At 41.1% G+C, this 18,002-nt stretch overlaps 1 protein-coding gene across 1 annotated transcript; it reads left to right on the top strand.

Moving 5' to 3' along the window:
• The first annotated feature begins 124 nt into the window (after positions 1-124).
• Positions 125-15,288, top strand: LOC124113486 (E3 ubiquitin-protein ligase RNF113A-like). Its single transcript, XM_048382102.1, has 9 exons — positions 125-276; positions 1,318-1,394; positions 3,245-3,343; positions 3,959-4,176; positions 5,601-5,707; positions 5,985-6,068; positions 10,818-10,911; positions 14,150-14,256; positions 15,020-15,288. Exons 1-9 carry the CDS (start codon positions 162-164, stop codon positions 15,211-15,213), a joined length of 1,095 nt encoding a protein of 364 aa, XP_048238059.1. The 5' UTR covers positions 125-161; the 3' UTR covers positions 15,214-15,288.
• The last annotated feature ends 2,714 nt before the right edge of the window (positions 15,289-18,002 follow it).

Below are 18,002 nucleotides of genomic sequence, written 5' to 3'. Positions count from 1 at the left end.
CTCCTTACAAAAACAACGTCGTGGGGAGTTGTAAACACATGTTTCGATGTTTTCATTTGTAATGTAGCTGTTGATTGGTAGAATATTGTATTTCCGGTTTAGATCAGAACATTAACCAATGAAAGGTTTGCTTTCATCGTAGGCAATACGTTAGAATCATCATGGCTGACAGTGGACCTGTGAATGAACCCGACAAGAAAGAAGTTAGCAAATTTGGCTTTAAAAAGCGGGTTAATAAACAAGTATCAAGAAGAAAGCAAGCATCAAGTAGTGAAGGTTATTTTCCTTTTTCCCCATTTGTATGGATGCCACACTAACACGGCCTGTAAACAAGAACGCGACCTCATTGTTGAGATTTCTGATCTGGATTTCTCATGTCATAGACTAGAGTACTGGTAGTGTTAAAGAGTATCTGTTTCTGTTGTGAAAACTGTGAAATTGTTTCTTTGTACTATTATTCTCTTGGAAACTTACCCGTGTCCATGGAACAGCATTTACTAGGAATTAATTCCACAATACATTTACATAGGCAATATTTGTTCCGGATCAAACTGATCATCGTTGACAGTTGTCCCTTGATTAATCTAGACCGGCCTCCGCAGTTGATACGTTACTATTTAGGGAACAATTCATTCGGTCAGCTACATCAATCTTAGAGTTATTAGCTTGGGAGATTGTTCCCAAACTAGAATAATATCTCTCAAGTGTCATGAGTATAGGCCTAGCCGCCATTATCATATCACCTCATCTGTTCTTCCTTTGGCCTACCTTTAGAATACAGTACCACAAACTTTTCAAACATATGACAGTACCCTCAGATGCAATTCCTTTGATATCAGTTTTTTCTACATGTCACTACTGGTTGCTACTGGTTCTGTACTAAAAGTCTGCCAGTGTGCATCCCTGATTGGCAAAAAATCATAACATGTTTTAAAAATGTATCCACTTTATCACTTACTAAATTGCTTACCTTCAAATATATATAGCCTATTTTATTGAAAGGGAACTTTGAATAAAGATTCCAAATCGAAAACAAACACTGGTTTTGTTTTCGAGGGGGCTACCATCAAGTTTTCCAAGGCTTGTACCAGTTTTTGCCGCCACCAGTAGTGACATAGAAAAATATAGGCTGCTGGGATCATTGTTGGCATACATTGTTGGCATAGATACACTCGATCAGCAATGATCAGATGCAAATTTTAGTACAAATGTTTACTCAACAAAGTTCTTACAAATAGATAACCCAGAATTGCAAATATGTACAGTTGAAGGCATGTGACATTATTAAAGTTTTATCTCCATTACTGTTTGTTTCAGAGAGTGACAGTGATGGTGGAAATGTGGCTGTGAAACGACAAAAGAGACAGGGAAACAGAAACCCTCTGGTTCAGTCGGTATGTTGATGTGAGAACAGCTATGAGAATGATATGACTTTATCATGTTCTTGGTCCTTGCCGAATCGTTTTTTTTGTCATCATTTGACCTCAGCATGTCAACGTGTCATAACGTCAGTATGTTTTGAAAATATGTAATTATCATCCTGATTGTTGTAATTTTTACCAATTAAGTCAAAGCAATCGTCTTCACTGACACACCAAAATGTCTCACAAATGTCCCATATCTAGTTTATAAATAAATTCAATACAGTGTGATTGCAGTCATAATCAGCTGATAAAATATAGGTCATCAGGTCCAGACGCAGCACTAGGTTTCTAGGTGTACGTAAATTTCAATGCTGCACTCAAAGAATTTGTCACATTGAGCAGTACTCTCTTGTACCTTGTATAGATGTGCAACATAATTATCGTGTAACACCTTGTATGTCTGTAAAATGTCGCAAAGTTTCAGCAAATTTAGTAATTCATTGGGATATGACATCCGAAGATGAAGATATATATACCAGTCAAACTATTACCTCGCTTATGAATCAGGTTGCTGTAGTTAAGGTTCAAGATAAGATCCATTTTGTTGCATCCAGCTTGACGGTGTAAGCATAACAGTGTAAGAATCTACATCAAAACGATGCTATTGGCAATAATCCAAAAGTTGTTTTCCATAAAGTGGTACGTTTTTTTACTTAGACACATGATAGAAGAAACTGATAATGTTTTACATACAGTGACTAAATAAATATAAATTACTAAGTTTTCAAGTTTCTCAAACCCACTTTACTCAAAACCCTACATAACTTAATATATGTTTCATGGCCCCAAGAGCTTTGTAAGCTGGGTTGACTGTATCTTTCATATATGGAATGTGGTTTTGACCAAACTGATGTAACCATGGTAGTATTCAAATGATTTCGAAAAAAAACTTTCCTGTTTAGAATAGAAGGCAGAGTACCAGGAAAACAACATAAGAATTGACTTCACATAAGTACTGATCTTTTAAGCATGTTTTCCGGGGCATGGGTGGCCCAGTCCTCTAAGGCGCCGCAATTCGCTGTGCAGAGTTGCGTCCCTTGGGCACGCCAGAAACCTATGATTGTGGGTTTGAATTCCGGATCGCCCCGATTATGTTTCTAGGTTTGTCAGCACAATTCGCTGTGCAGAGTTGCGTCCCTTGGGCACGCCAGAAACCTATGATTGTTGGTTTGAATTCCGGCTCGCCCCGATTATGTTTCTAGGTTTGTCAGCACCATACCTGTGCTCGTCGGTTTCACCGAAGTGGTAAACGTCTAAGACCTGCATCACTTCGGGCTTTCCACCCACATTAAGCTGACACGCCGTGACATAACTGGAATATGTTAAAAGCGGTGTTAAACACAACTCACTCACTCACTTTAAGCATGTTTTCATTTTTGACAGTTTGATTTGATGTATGTTAGGACCTGTGAATAGGTCTTCAGCAACCCATGCTTGCTGTAAAAGGCGACTATGCTTGTCATAAGAGTTGACTAACAGGATCGGGTGGTCAAACTCGCTGACTTGTTTGATGCATGTCATCGATCCCAATTGTGTGGATTGATGCTCATGATGTCAATCACTGGATTGTCTGGTCCAGACTCGATTATTTACAGACTACCGTCACAAGGCTGGAATATTGCGGAATACGGCGTTAAATAATCAATCAATCATTCAATCAATCAATCAATCAATGATGTATGTTAGTTCACAATATATTTCTTCACTGTAATCTGTAATATTAGTGGATGCTCCTCCAATTGTGGAAACGTATGTATAACCACCCCTATGCTTTCCTATTTGCTGAATTGTCATATGCTTTTGCTTTTGTGTTTATTTAGACAAAGAGAGTGAAGGTGACAAATAATGCCAACTACAGCAGTGAAAGCTCAGAGGATGAGACGAGGCTGTCCCTGGCATACAAGTCAAGTCGAACAGGGGTAGGGAAAGTTCCCACTTCTAGAAATATCTGTAGCACTGTGTTTGTAATCCATTATCTGATCCATCTGGATTTGGAATCAGAATATTTATCAAATTCAAATACTCCTGCTCAGATATTGTTTAAATAGTACACATGAAAATGGTTGATGGCCAACAACCAGTGAAGCAATAAGTAATACATTGAACAGACTGTAATTAATACATGGCAAGTTTGTTTTCTCAGTAGAAATCTGATTTTACAATTCCAAACATGCAGCTAACAATGACTGTAAATCGTGAAATTAACGCAAGCGTGAATCAAATGCGAAAAATGAGAGTGGTCTTTGCTCGCATTGATAAACCTCGCATTTAAATCAACAATGAGACATTTTAGTTAGCAAAAATACAAACTTAGACATCCGCTAAAAACAAACAACTATCTATTCCACATCACTGTTTATTGAGCAGCCCTTGCCTCCTTAAAGGGAGACAACTCTGTGAACTATAATGTTCCAGTAGCATAGATTTTCTAAGGCTCCATAACACTAGCATTAAAAAACACACCTGAGTCTACTAATAGCTAGTGATTCCTGATTTAGGGCCATGCTAAATGTATTATGAATCTTCTTTACTAGAAACGAGAAGGGCCAGGTGACATGGGAGCCACGGCCATTGTGGAGATAGACACTGCTCTGGAGCAGGATGCACAAGCCATCTTCGAGAGAGCTCAGATCATCAACAAGGGGCTGAAGGGTAAAGAGGATGACAAGGTTTACCGGGGTATGAACAACTACGCTGTGTACTACGAGAAGAAAGACACAGCGGCGGGGAATGCTTCCAGTGGAAGTGTCAGGTAGGATTGTCTGCATGTCGGTTGTCATCAGCATGTGGGTGAGTGTTAACGTCACTGACAGTATTTCTTAAGCAATGGCGTGTCACTTTTTGGGGGAAGAAAGTCCAGGACCCCGTTCCACAAAGCCATCTTAGCGCTAAGGTGATCGTAACTCCCATACTTTAACAATGGCTAACGATAGTCGTAACGTTAAGATCGTTTTACTGCTTTGGTGAAACCCATGAGGATGGGCAAGATGAGGACGAACCAAGATTGTTATCAGTTCTGAATTTAGGATTCAAATCCATGATCATGGATGCAACTCTGCGCAGTGAATTGTGGAAACTTTGACATCTTGGTTTTGCTTGCCAACCAAGTCACCGAGTCTGAACACCCAATCCATGAAGTAGCTTTGTATGGGTACTACGACCAGCACAGGCTGCTAGGGACCAATTCATCGAGTCTGACCACCCAATCCATGAGGTAGCTTTGTATGGGTACTACGACCAGCATAGGCTGCTAGGGACCAAGTCACCGAGTCTGACCACCCAATCCATGAAGTAGCTTTGTATGGGTACTACTACCAGCATAGGCTGCTAGGGACCAATTCACCGAGTCTGACCACTCAATCCAGGAAGTAGCTTTGTATGGGTACTACGACCAGCATAGGCTACTAGGGACCAAGTCACCGAGTCTGACCACTCAATCCAGGAAGTAGCTTTGTATGGGTACTACGACCAGCATAGGCTGCTAGGGACCAATTCACCGAGTCTGACCACCCAATCCATGAGGTAGCTTTGTATGGGTACTACGACCAGCATAGGCTGCTAGGGACCAATTCACCGAGTCTGACCACCCAATCCATGAAGTAGCTTTGTATGGGTACTACGACCAGCATAGGCTGCTAGGGACCAAGTCACCGAGTCTGACCACCCAATCCAGGAAGTAGCTTTGTATGGGTACTACGACCAGCACACGCTGCTAGGGACCAATTCACCGAGTCTGACCACCCAATCCATGAGGTAGCTTTGTATGGGTACTACGACCAGCATAGGCTGCTAGGGACCAATTCTAATCCAGAATCCCCATGGGGTTTTCATTACTAACACTGCCAGTAAGAATTGATTATGTTTGAAAAATGACTGCTTTTGTTTTCCATTTGTCATTCATAAATAGATATTCGTCCAGTTGCACTGTGTAACAGTGTATTTTGAACAAAGCATAGACATGGACTTTGCCAGTCTCGGCCCTTGATAACTACCCATCGTATCTTAACATAAGAAAAAGGGATAAAAAACCTTAGTCCTCTTCAAAATACAATTTATCTCTGTCTTACATACATATATTTGATTGATTACAAATGAATATATTTCCTTGCGTTAAAGAGAGATAGGGACAGGCAAGGTACATACTACCCTGAAGAAAGTCTATACATACTGTTTCAGGAAAGGTCCAATCCGAGCTCCGGCCCACCTGAGGGCGACCGTGAGATGGGACTACCAGCCTGACATCTGTAAAGACTTCAAGGAAACTGGCTTTTGTGGATTTGGAGGTAAGGTTAATCAGCTTTCATGTCATAAAATACAATGTATACATTTGCAAATTGGAATTTCAGAACAAAGTTTACTGTAATTGATTCACAAGAACATGTCATCATGGCTCCTTATCTTCTGACTTGGAAATTATAATCATTTCATTATTCATTATTGGCTTATCTTATTGTTACTTTTGAGTGACTATCATCATGATCATACTGAGGGTAAAAAGACTGTTAAAATGTTTGTTAATCTGGATTGAGTGCCTGCTGACACTGATGTTGTATGTTGCAGACAGCTGCAAGTTCCTGCACGATCGTGGTGATTACAAACATGGATGGCAGCTGGAGCGAGACGAACAAAAGGCCAACAAAGATGGTGAGTTCAACATCTGTTGGTGCCTATTGAGTCCTGTATTTTACTTTGCCTTCCTATTTGAAGAATATTCCTGGAGTGATGGGCTGGCCTTGTGGTTAGGGTGGTTGCCGTCGGCTTCTCAGTTGGGACAAATTTTCTCAAAATCTACCGTATTCGACGTAATAAGCGCCCCGCTCTAATAAGCGCCCACAGCGATATTTGCTGATATATTGGCAAGTGAACAATCCCAATTAGCACCCCTTCCGATTGATCAATGTACACAAGACTTATTTATTTGTGTATAATACGCACTCGTGTGTTATATGGACCCTTAATTAATGGCAATTAAATTCTGGAAAAATATATCTGCCGTATATAAACAGTTCAGGCCGTCAGCATAAACCACGAAATTTATCTTTCAACTCTGTTTCTTTCACCAAAATAATATTCTAATAAGAGCCCCCTATTTCTAATTTTCAGAGCACCCTGGGCGCTTATTACATTTAATACGGTATTTAACTTTGAGAAGTTATGTTTTACACACTAATGTAACAGGTCATGATCTTAAATGAGTTTGAAAATTGGTGTCGTTAATAATTTTTTATATGACCCTTGCTCTGTGCTTTTCCACTCAGTGCATACTGCGTGAAATGGGGACAGGTTTTCTCAGAAACTACTGAAGTTATATTAATGAAAGTTTGCATGCTTATCAAAGAGATACTTTTTAAGACTGATTTATGAAATTGGTGCTGTAAATAATATTTTTCCAGAGTTGCTTCCCTTGCTATTATCATTTTAAATGTTTTTAGATTTTATGGATACACAGTTATGGCCCTTGATCCATGTTATTTAGTTTTGTTTAGTGCATAGTGTCTGCTGTGGGGAACATTTTCTCAGAAACCACTGATGTTACATGAATGAAACATTGCCAGCTTATCTAAGATACTTAGTGAGACTGAATTTGAAAAACAGATTTTCTCATGACATAAAGCCCCTCTATCTCTTCTTAAGGCTTTATAGGACTCTCTTTTCTAGAGTTAACGTTAACTTCCGTATTACTCACCAAAATCTGAACAAAGTTCTAATATGTACCCTGTGGTGAGAAAGCAACCAAATCATATCAGTAATGTTTTTTTTTGTTACTTATCTATTTTCAATTCCTCGCAACATTTTAAAAGAGACATGGCTGTGATTTAAGAAATAAATGACAGGTGGGAGTTGTTTATCTTGTAATAAAACACTGCAGGGTTTGTTTATTCTCCCTGCAGTGTTTTATTGTAGAGTCGTATATTTCTTATATGAGATATCAACATTTTGTACAGCCTTTTTAAGGATGTCAATAAATTATACAAGGTTAAAAAACATTTCCCCATATTTAAATAATGTTGACTCCCTGAATAGAATCCGATCTTGTCAATGTCTGACAACACCATTTTATGTACAGGGGGTGAACTTTGGTATTCGCACAATTTTCAAGTTGATTATCTGCACCTCTTCTGCCAAAACTGATTTGCATATCTCTCCCACTATTGGGTGCGATTATTCCGCCATTGAGTTCATCTGCACTGTCCAGCTACCTCTATGGGCAACAACTTAGTAGACACTTCCCTCTCAAAACTAACGTTGTCCAATTTATGACGTCATGAAGTTGCGAGCACATGTTCGAATCTCCAGAAATGACATCAAGAGAGAACAATGTTTTATCGTGAAATACACCACGCTTTGTTCTTCTTTGTTCTTTGTGATTTATCGCATAGTTATCTTATATATTGTTATGCAACACTGTTTGTGTTGGGATGCAGAACAAACTGTCCTGTAAGACCTGGGATAGGGGATCAGGTTACTCTGTGTGACTTGGCTGATCAGACGTAGATTGTTACTTGTGTTTTCTATCACTGTATGTCTGTTCATGTTGATCATGTACATCAGACGTAGATCGTTACTCGTGTTTTCTATCACTGTATGTCTGTTCATGTAGATCATGCAGATCAGACGTAGGTCGTTACTCGTGTTTTCTATCACTGTATGTCTGTTCATGTAGATCATGTAGATCAGACGAAGATTGTTACTTGTGTTTTCTATCACTGTATGTCTGTTCATGTAGATCATGCAGATCAGACGTAGGTCGTTACTTGTGTTTTCTATCACTGTATGTCTGTTCATGTAGATCATGCAGATCAGACGTAGGTCGTAACTCGTGTTTTCTATCACTGTATGTCTGTTCATGTAGATCATGCAGATCAGACGTAGGTCGTTACTCGTGTTTTCTATCACTGTATGTCTGTTCATGTAGATCATGTAGATCATACGAAGATTGTTACTTGTGTTTTCTATCACTGTATGTCTGTTCATGTAGATCATGCAGATCAGACGTAGGTCGTTACTTGTGTTTTCTATCACTGTATGTCTGTTCATGTAGATCATGCAGATCAGACGTAGGTCGTTACTTGTGTTTTCTATCACTGTATGTCTGTTCATGTAGATCATGCAGATCAGACGTAGGTCGTTACTCGTGTTTTCTATCACTGTATGTCTGTTCATGTAGATCATGCAGATCAGACGTAGATCGTTACTCGTGTTTTCTATCACTGTATGTCTGTTCATGTAGATCATGCAGATCAGATGTAGATCGTTACTCGTGTTTTCTATCACTGTATGTCTGTTCATGTAGATCATGCAGATCAGATGTAGATCGTTACTTGTGTTTTCTATCACTGTATGTCTGTTCATGTAGATCATATAGATCAGACGTAGATCGTTACTTGTGTTTTCTATCACTGTATGTCTGTTCATGTAGATCATATAGATCAGACGTAGGTCGTTACTCGTGTTTTCTATCACTGTATGTCTGTTCATGTAGATCATATAGATCAGACGTAGGTCGTTACTCGTGTTTTCTATCACTGTATGTCTGTTCATGTAGATCATATAGATCAGACGTAGGTCGTTACTCGTGTTTTCTATCACTGTATGTCTGTTCATGTAGATCATGCAGATCAGACGAAGATTGTTACTTGTGTTTTCTATCACTGTATGTCTGTTCATGTAGATCATGCAGATCAGACGTAGATCGTTACTCGTGTTTTCTATCACTGTATGTCTGTTCATGTAGATCATGCAGATCAGACGTAGGTTGTTACTCGTGTTTTCTATCACTGTACGTCTGTTCACGTAGATCATGTACATCAGACATAGATCCCTACTTGTGTTTTCTATCACTGTATGTCTGTTCATGTAGATCATGCAGATCAGACGTAGGTCGTTACTCGTGTTTTCTATCACTGTATGTCTGTTCATGCAGATCAGACGTAGGTCGTTACTCGTGTTTTCTATCACTGTATGTCTGTTCATGTAGATCATGCAGATCAGACGAAGATTGTTACTCCTGTTTTCTATCACTGTATGTCTGTTCATGTAGATCATGCAGATCAGACGTAGGTCGTTACTCGTGTTTTCTATCACTGTATGTCTGTTCATGTAGATCATGTAGATCAGACGTAGATCATTACTTGTGTTTTCTATCACTGTATGTCTGTTCATGTAGATCATGCAGATCAGACGAAGATTGTTACTCCTGTTTTCTATCACTGTATGTCTGTTCATGTAGATCATGCAGATCAGACGTAGGTCGTTACTTGTGTTTTCTATCACTGTATGTCTGTTCATGTAGATCATGTAGATCAGACGTAGGTCGTTACTCGTGTTTTCTATCACTGTATTTCTGTTCATGTACGAGGGGGGTTCATTAAAGATTTCCCCTAAAGCACTCATATTTGGTTGAAATTTCACATGTGTGATGATACATGTATCTTTGGGTTATGTCTGAATTTGCAACACTGAACTATTAATCTTACCACTTTCACAGGTGTTATGAATACCGAGCAGTGATTAGGGTTTTATAATTGAAAGGTCGCACACCAAAAGAAACTTTCGATGAAATGAAAGCAACTTATGGGGAAGATATCATATGACATTGTTAAACACTGGCATCGCCAGTTCAAGTGTGGTCGGACATCTGTGGAAACAACTGCCATTCCTGGTCGCCCCCATTCAGCCATTGATGAGGACACTATCCATCAAGTGGAGACCGCCATTTTGGCAGACCGATGTATAACTGTTCGCCAGTTAGCACAAGATGTCAAGATCAGTGTAGGGTCTGTGGAAAAAATCATCCATGACAATTTGAACATGCAAAAAGTGTCTGCACGATGGATTCCCAGGTTGCTCACACCTTTCCAAAAGCAGGAACGAGTCAATTGCTCAAAGGATCTTTTGAACAAGTGCAAAAAAAACAGGCAAACTTTTTTGACAGACTTATCACACAGGATGAAACATGGGTCCATCACTATGTTCCTGAGACTAAAGTTCAGTCGATGCAATGGGAGCATGTGGATTCACCACCCCCAAAGAAGGCACATGTCCAACCCTCTGCAGGCAAGGTCATGCTCACGGTGTTTTGGGACCAGCACGGAATAGTGATGATGGATTTCTTGGCAAAGGGTACCACAATTACAGGAGCCTATTATCATGATTATGCTTCACTGCTGCGGAAATTGCGGGAAATCTTTAATGAACACCCCTTGTAGATCATGTACATCAGATGTAGATCGTTACTCGTGTTTTCTATCACTGTATGTCTGTTCATGTTGATCATGTACATCAGACAGTAGTGAAACATCATGGGTCTCGGCCCACCTATGTGTTGTTGTTGATGTTTCTTCTGGCCCTGTATATGTTCACAAACTAATTGTACTTGATGTGTCATTCCAGATGAACGAAACTACGAGATCAGCAGTGATGAAGATGATCTCCCTTTCAAATGCTTCATATGTCGAGATTCTTTCAAGAACCCAATAATAACCAAGTGAGTGCATCAGTACTCGTACAGGTAGTGAACAAACTACCTTCTCCACATCGCCAGCAGCCAGACATCGGTGTCAATATTGTCTCACACAGACGAAAACCTGGTGATGAAACAGAATGCAATACCAATAACATTAAACAATCCTGTTTGGTACAATATCACAATTTTGTTCCCATGTTCCAGGAATCCAGGATAAATCCCTGAGTTAGTAGTTGTATCACAATATGCCCACCTCATGCTCCAGCAAATGGTGTCTTATTGCCTACAGTGCACTCAAAACAACTTCATGGTTCATGGCAAACACTAGCAAAACCTTCATCCCCATACTGTGATGAACTTGGGGGCACGGGTGGCCCAATCGTCTAAGGCGCCGTTATTCGCTGTGCAGAGTTGCGTCCCTTGGGCACGCCAGAAACCTATGACTGTGGGTTCGAATCCCGGTTCGCCCCGATTATGTTTCTAGGTTTGTCAGCACCATACCCGTGCTCGTGGGTTTCACCGAAGTGGTAAACGCCTAAGACTTGCATCACTTCGGGCTTTCCTCCCACATTAATCTGACACGCCCGTGATATAACTGGAATACTCACCCAACTCACTCACACTCACTGTAATGAACTTATCCATGCAATGCCATTGCCAACAAACAAGGAATAATTTTAGACTTGTAGTTTATTTTATATACATGAACATAGTAAAAAATGGATAACAAATATTTGACACTTTGACACTTAGCTTTACTATGAACACAACCATTTTTTCAAAGGATTCATAACTTATGAAAATGTACAGAGTTCCCCTTTCATCTACTGGGCGTTGAGAGGAAATATATAAACAACACCATGTTTCAAAGCAACTCACAGGTTTTTCAACAGAGACTAAAGTAATAATACCATACAAAAACACTTTGGACTACCACAATTAATGTAATGGGTGCATTTTCAATAGTGTAGTCAAAGTGCACTAAAAACCAGCTTTGCTGTAGGCGATCGGCACTGTAGGAAAATAGAGATGGAACCCTGCAAGCCATAATATGATGCATGAGTCATGAAACAATATGTATTGTGATACTAAACATTTCTATATTTGCGTGAAATTCTTCATGTTCCGTGCAGCCTGCTAACAAAAGGTTGTTGCTGTCAAGTCTGTGTTCGATTCACATGTTAATTTAGGCTTGTTCTAATAGTTTCAGGGGGCACGGGTGACCTAGTTGTCTAAGGCGCCGCGATTCACTGTGCAGAGTTGCGTCCCTTGGGCACGCCAGAAACCTATGATTGTGGGTTAGAATCCCGGTTCGCCCCGATTATGTTTCTAGGTTTGTCAGCACCATACCCATGCTCGTGGGTTTCACCGCAGTGGTAAATGTCTTAGACCTGCATCACTTCGGGCTTTCCTCCCACATTAAGCTGACACGCTGCGATATAACTGGAATAATGTTAAAAGCGGCGTAAAACCCAACTCACTCACTCACTAATAGTTTCATGCAGGCATTTAGCATTTATGTTTCTTGATAGCCAGTGGGGTAATGTTGGCCAAGTAACTTATTATCAGGCTGGTTTATATCAAAACTTATAATTACTTTTTGAAAAGTGACACAATCCAAACATGAATTGATACTTGGGTTGGCGTATAGTGTATCGCCAGGTGTAAATAATGATACATCGATGAATCGTGACACCCTAAAAGTAAGTAAGAATACTTAGTGAGTTGAATACTCCAATATACTTGGCTATCATGGCTGTTACACAACACAAAACCCCAGACGTATTGATGCACTTGTATTGATTCTAGAAATGGCTCCTCCAACCACTAGACGACAACTGAGAAATGAGGCCTCGTAACTGCTTTGTCACATGGACTTTGAATGTAGCCATGTAGTATTCTGTGGTATACAGTTGTAGATCCATTTATCATTTAATCCCACGGGCCTGTATGTTACTGTCTAGCCATGATACATCAGCTACAGGTACATTATCTCTCAATGCCAGCCCAGCTTGTTTGATTAACAGGCTGCATATTGGCCTTGTCTAATTGTTTTTTCTCTATCGACCAATTTCGGAGCATATATTAGCTCAGCAAGTTGTCGCCATCATGATGATTTGTCTGTGTCTTAGTCTAGCCAGAGTGAAGTCCCATTTGTCAAGGTCATGCAGGGTCTGTTATGAGTCGGGGGCACGGGTGGTCCAAGTCGTCTAAGGTGCCGAGATTCGCTGTGCACGACAGAAATCTATGATTGTGGGTTCGAATCCTGGTTCGCCCCGATTATGTTTCTAGGTTTGTCAGCACCATACCCGTGCTTGTGGGTTTCACCGAAGTGGTAAACGTCTGAGACCTGCAACACTTCGGGCTTTCCTCTCACATTAGGCTGACACGCTATGATATAACTGGAATACTGTTAAAAGCGGCGTTAAACCCAACTCACTCACTCACTGTTATGAGATATGGAGACAGAGTTATAATTATTGGGGGTCCAATGCATGAGTGAATATAGCGGATTCAGGTTGGGGACATTTGGCATGGTTCCTTGAGGATATCCTTGAGGATCTGATTATTGCACATGATCAGGAACCTTAGTCCTATTATCAGGATTATGGATGTGGAGTTGATTGAAGAAATTCAACCATTGATCGTTTGAGTGTATTTCCTGAAAGAATAGAAAGGTCAGGTATGCAAAATGTAATCTGCCATTTTTAAAATGTTAATGATTCAAAATGCCACACTGTTACCTTCCCCATTGTTTAGCTCACCTGACTCAAATCAAGTGTGGTTGGTTTCCTCACAGAGAGGTACTCTGAACATGCTAAATGTTAGTAACCATCTCGTGGTCTAGTGGATGGAATGTCTGCCCGGAGAGTGGAAGGTCAGAGGTTCGATCCCCAGTCATGTCATCAATAGACTTTAAAGATGATACTTGTTGTTGCTCTGCCTGGCATTTGGCATTTAGGGTCTAAAACAAGGACTGATCAACTCGAAGTCAGTATTCTGTGTCTGAGTTGGGTAACCATGTTTAACTGCGGCGTGGTATCTCAGTGGGCTAGCACTATAAAACCTGCAGAAGTCTGGATGAGTACAAGCAGACACACACGTTATGTAAGTGCAATAATCTTGAATGCGACGTTAAACCTCATCTGGCCTCTAAATATTATTCTGAATGCTTCAACATAAGAAGGATAAATTCAATATTTGATAATAGCCTTGTTCAAAGACTTTAATAAGGAAATATGTTCCTTCTGTTTTTCAGATGCAAGCACTATTTCTGTGAGAAATGTGCACTGAGTCAATTCAAAAAGTCTAGAAGATGCTTTGTGTGTAATGAACAAACTAATGGTGTATTCAACCCTGCTAAAGGTGAGTCGGTGTGTTAGGTATCAGTGGTGTTGTGTAAACTGCATAAGAGGATTCATATTTCTAGATCTTGTTAATTCTCCCTTCCTGATGCATTTGACTGCCTCTGTGGTCCAGTGGAGAGTGCATCTGTCTGGAGAGCATAAGGTGGACAGTTTGATCCCCAGATGCATCATACCAAAATAATTTAAAAGATGGAACTTGTTGTTACCCTGCCTGGTGGTTGGCATAAAGGGGATAAAACAAGGACTGGTTGGCTCGAAGTCAGTATGCTGTTTCTGTTAGGGGTATCCATGTTAAACTGCGGCATATCATCTCAGTGGGCTAGCACTGTAAAACCGGCAAAAGTCTGGGCTAATAAAAGCAGTCACATTCGCACGCACATACACGCAATGTCCAACCCAATTTCACCTCATCTCTCCTTATGCATTCATTGTAGCGTTGGGGTAGCCTAGTTGTTAAAGCGTTCGCTCATCACACTGAAAACCCAAATTCGATTCCCCACATGGGCACAATGTGTAAAACCTATTTCTGGTGTCCCTCACCACAATATTGCTGGAAAAATGTTAATGGTGCCGCTTTTGCCATCTTTGCACCACGGCAGAGTGGAGCATTGGTCGTAATATGAATCACTAGTTTGTCTGGTCCAGATTTAGTGACAGCTGGAATATTGCTGATTGCAAGGTCAAGAAACAAGCAATAGTGCTCTGTCTGTATTTGATGGTGTGTGAGAGGGACCTGATGCGTGGTGGTTATGTTCTTGCAGATCTCATTAAGAAGCTGAAGAAACATGAAGAGGAGGAAGAGGAGAGTGGCTCTGACACAGGGGAGGCTCTCGGTGCTGGGGGGTGGAATGATGTGGATCAGGGGACAACACAAGGGGTGGTGCAGGAGAGTGGCTCTGACACGGGTGTGGCTCGCGCCTCAGGCGGGTGGAATCAGGTTGAGAAGGGGATGTGACAAGGGGTGGGGAAGGAGAGTGGCTCTGACATGTATGTGGCTCTCTGTGCTGGGGGGTGGAATCAGGTGGAGTAGGGGACAAGGGGTGGGGCAGGAGAGTGGCTCTGACACGTGTTTGCCTCACGCCTCAGGGGGGTGGAATCAGGTGGAGTAGGGGACAAGGGGTGGGGCACAAGGAGAATGCTTGGGGGTTGGGTGCTGGGGGGTGGAATGATGTGGATCAGGGGACAACACAAGGGGTGGTGCAGGAGAGTGGCTCTGACACGGGTGTGGCTCGCGCCTCAGGCGGGTGGAATCAGGTTGAGAAGGGGATGTGACAAGGGGTGGGGAAGGAGAGTGGCTCTGACATGTATGTGGCTCTCTGTGCTGGGGGGTGGAATCAGGTGGAGTAGGGGACAAGGGGTGGGGCAGGAGAGTGGCTCTGACACGTGTTTGCCTCACGCCTCAGGGGGGTGGAATCAGGTGGAGTAGGGGACAAGGGGTGGGGCACAAGGAGAATGCTTGGGGGTTGGAATCAGTAGTTTTAGGATGAGGCACAGTTGGTTCAGATAGAATGGGGAGGGAATACAGAGAGATGCTCTTTTTTCAGGTATATTCTAGGTGATGGATGTTTAATTGCTTGATAAGAGGGATAGCCTAGCTTTCATTAAAGGTTTTCATTTGTCAATTACAATCAGAATCACGTGTGCCCGAGTGTAATTTACTTGTGATGTCAATCAGTAGATAGATGTGAGCCCAAGGATGTGAGGTGAAGATAACAAAGCTTATTGTCTGGGGTCAGAAGGGGAGACTGACAATAATTACCATGCAGAGCCAAGGGATCGTAGGTTACTATGGTTACATGATATTTGGAGCACATCTACAGATATACAATGTTATGCTGCCAATTGTATAGAGACTAAACACACCATGTTTTCAATGCAGAACTAGGTTACCTGTAGATGTTTATCTTCATTCTACCATGACAAAATTAAACAAAAATCTTTCGTGTTAGCAAAGATATTGAGTGAAGTGTTTTGGGAAGTTTCTTGAGCTGATACTAGCCTATTAACATGTATGGTTCTGTATATGCTCAAATTTTAATTTACAACCAAGCGCTTTAGTTGCAACAACTCAAGCTCTCTGTTGTCCCCAAAACTTGAAATACACTTTCTCAATTGATTTCTGTTGTAGTACATACTTATTGTCATACATACTTATTGTCATACATACTTTGAATATTGTGGTCACCACAACTGCATTTTGTCACCTATAATTGAACATATAATTAGTTATATCTACAGTGTAGATATCGCTTGATCTCATCCAAGGATATCTCCTGTGGGAGCCAGTTTTGGATGATAAATCTCATTAACATACTGAAGTTTCTACATGTTGCTGTTTCTGTATGGGCAGTTTATTCTGTAATGGAGAAGCCATTAGAATCTATTGATACCAAAGAATCGTATCGGGCTCGTTAATTCTACTTCCGTAGTCAACAGAGTCTAGTGATTTTTCGGACTCAAGCTATCGTATGGTTGATATAATTTCTATATGATTTTGAATAATGACCTATAGTTGCATCAATTTTCCTTGTTAAACTGCAAGGTCAGAATGGCTAGTGAATTCCTTGCTCAGAATCAACTGCAAGAACAACGTCATCGTTTTTAGATGTTTGGGGATGAGTGTTTTGTTTGTTGAAGAAGTATGTTGAAGTCTCAGCGTTGTAACTGACACACATTCGGAATTAAGGGGCTCTCACACTTTGCCGAGCTGCGTCCCAAGTATGGACCCGAGCTGACTCGGGGGTACTCGTATGGAGCTCGTACTAAACTCGGGGTAACTCGGGATACCTCGTACTGATCGACGAGAGTTTTGGAACTGCTCAAAACACTGGGGCCGCTAGCCAAGTCGTAACACACTCGTAACACACTTGTAACACACTCGTAACACAATCGTAACAAAATCGTCCTACTCGTAGTACCCTCGTGGCGACCTCGTGGTGCTCGTACAGAACTCGTATGAGGATCGTCTGCAAAATTTATTGCCGAGTTGACCAAGTCTAATACGAGCTATACGAGCCTCCATGTTCAATCATGTGAAAAAATCCCCCCGAATTATGCAACTCTTAATAGACTCCTATTAGACTCCTATTGGACTTCTATTGGACTCCTATGGGGCTCGTAACACTCGTAGCGTACTCGTATGATACTCGTATATGTGTAGTCTCTTCCCGAGTCCTAACCGAGTTAGGCTCGGGAGAGCTCGGCAACCAACTCGGCAAAGTGTGAGAGCTGCTTTACATCATCATACATTGTAAAACAAAACTTGAATTGTCATGATTTGTAAATAATCACTTGTATTGTCATACATTGTAAATAAACACTTGCATCATCAATAACTGGTATTTCCTTCCTGTTGGACCCAGCCAGGGGAACGCATGTTGGATTAAATGTTGTTTCTTTTGTATTCCTCTGTCAGTCTGTCGAAATTACATCTACTACCTCCATAGGAGTCCTTGACAGCTGAACTTTCTAAACCGCAAACATTTTCCCAAGGCAAGAGTGTCCACTAGTCTATCAAAGTCTTGTTTTTAGAACTAGGCTTTGATACAGATTAGTAGACACGCTTGTCTCGGGAAGATTTAATGAACAACAAATGAATGTTGAGGCTTCTAAGACATAAAGCCGAGCTATTATAGTGTTGAAAATTTATACATCGTTCAATTCTGAGCGACAAGGCGTCTGCACCCAAAAGGGTGTCCTTTTAGGGGTAGATATGTTTTCGGTAGGGGATTTCTTTTCCTCAGT

The sequence above is a fragment of the Haliotis rufescens genome, unplaced genomic scaffold (assembly GCF_023055435.1).
Source record: "Haliotis rufescens isolate VD_foot unplaced genomic scaffold, xgHalRufe1.0.p SCAF_4, whole genome shotgun sequence".
Classification (NCBI taxonomy): domain Eukaryota; kingdom Metazoa; phylum Mollusca; class Gastropoda; order Lepetellida; family Haliotidae; genus Haliotis; species Haliotis rufescens.
The sequence above is the reverse complement of the archived record's forward strand: the minus strand, read 5'-3'. Positions and strand labels throughout refer to the sequence as shown.

Bases quoted from the DNA above. Each gene is read 5' to 3' on its own strand.
- LOC124113486 (XM_048382102.1), top strand. From the start codon at position 162: ATGGCTGACAGTGGACCTGTGAATGAACCCGACAAGAAAGAAGTTAGC. The intron at 5,708-5,984 runs GTAAGGTTAATC...TGTATGTTGCAG, and splicing joins TGGCTTTTGTGGATTTGGAG to ACAGCTGCAAGTTCCTGCAC. The intron at 6,069-10,817 runs GTGAGTTCAACA...GTGTCATTCCAG, and splicing joins ACAAAAGGCCAACAAAGATG to ATGAACGAAACTACGAGATC.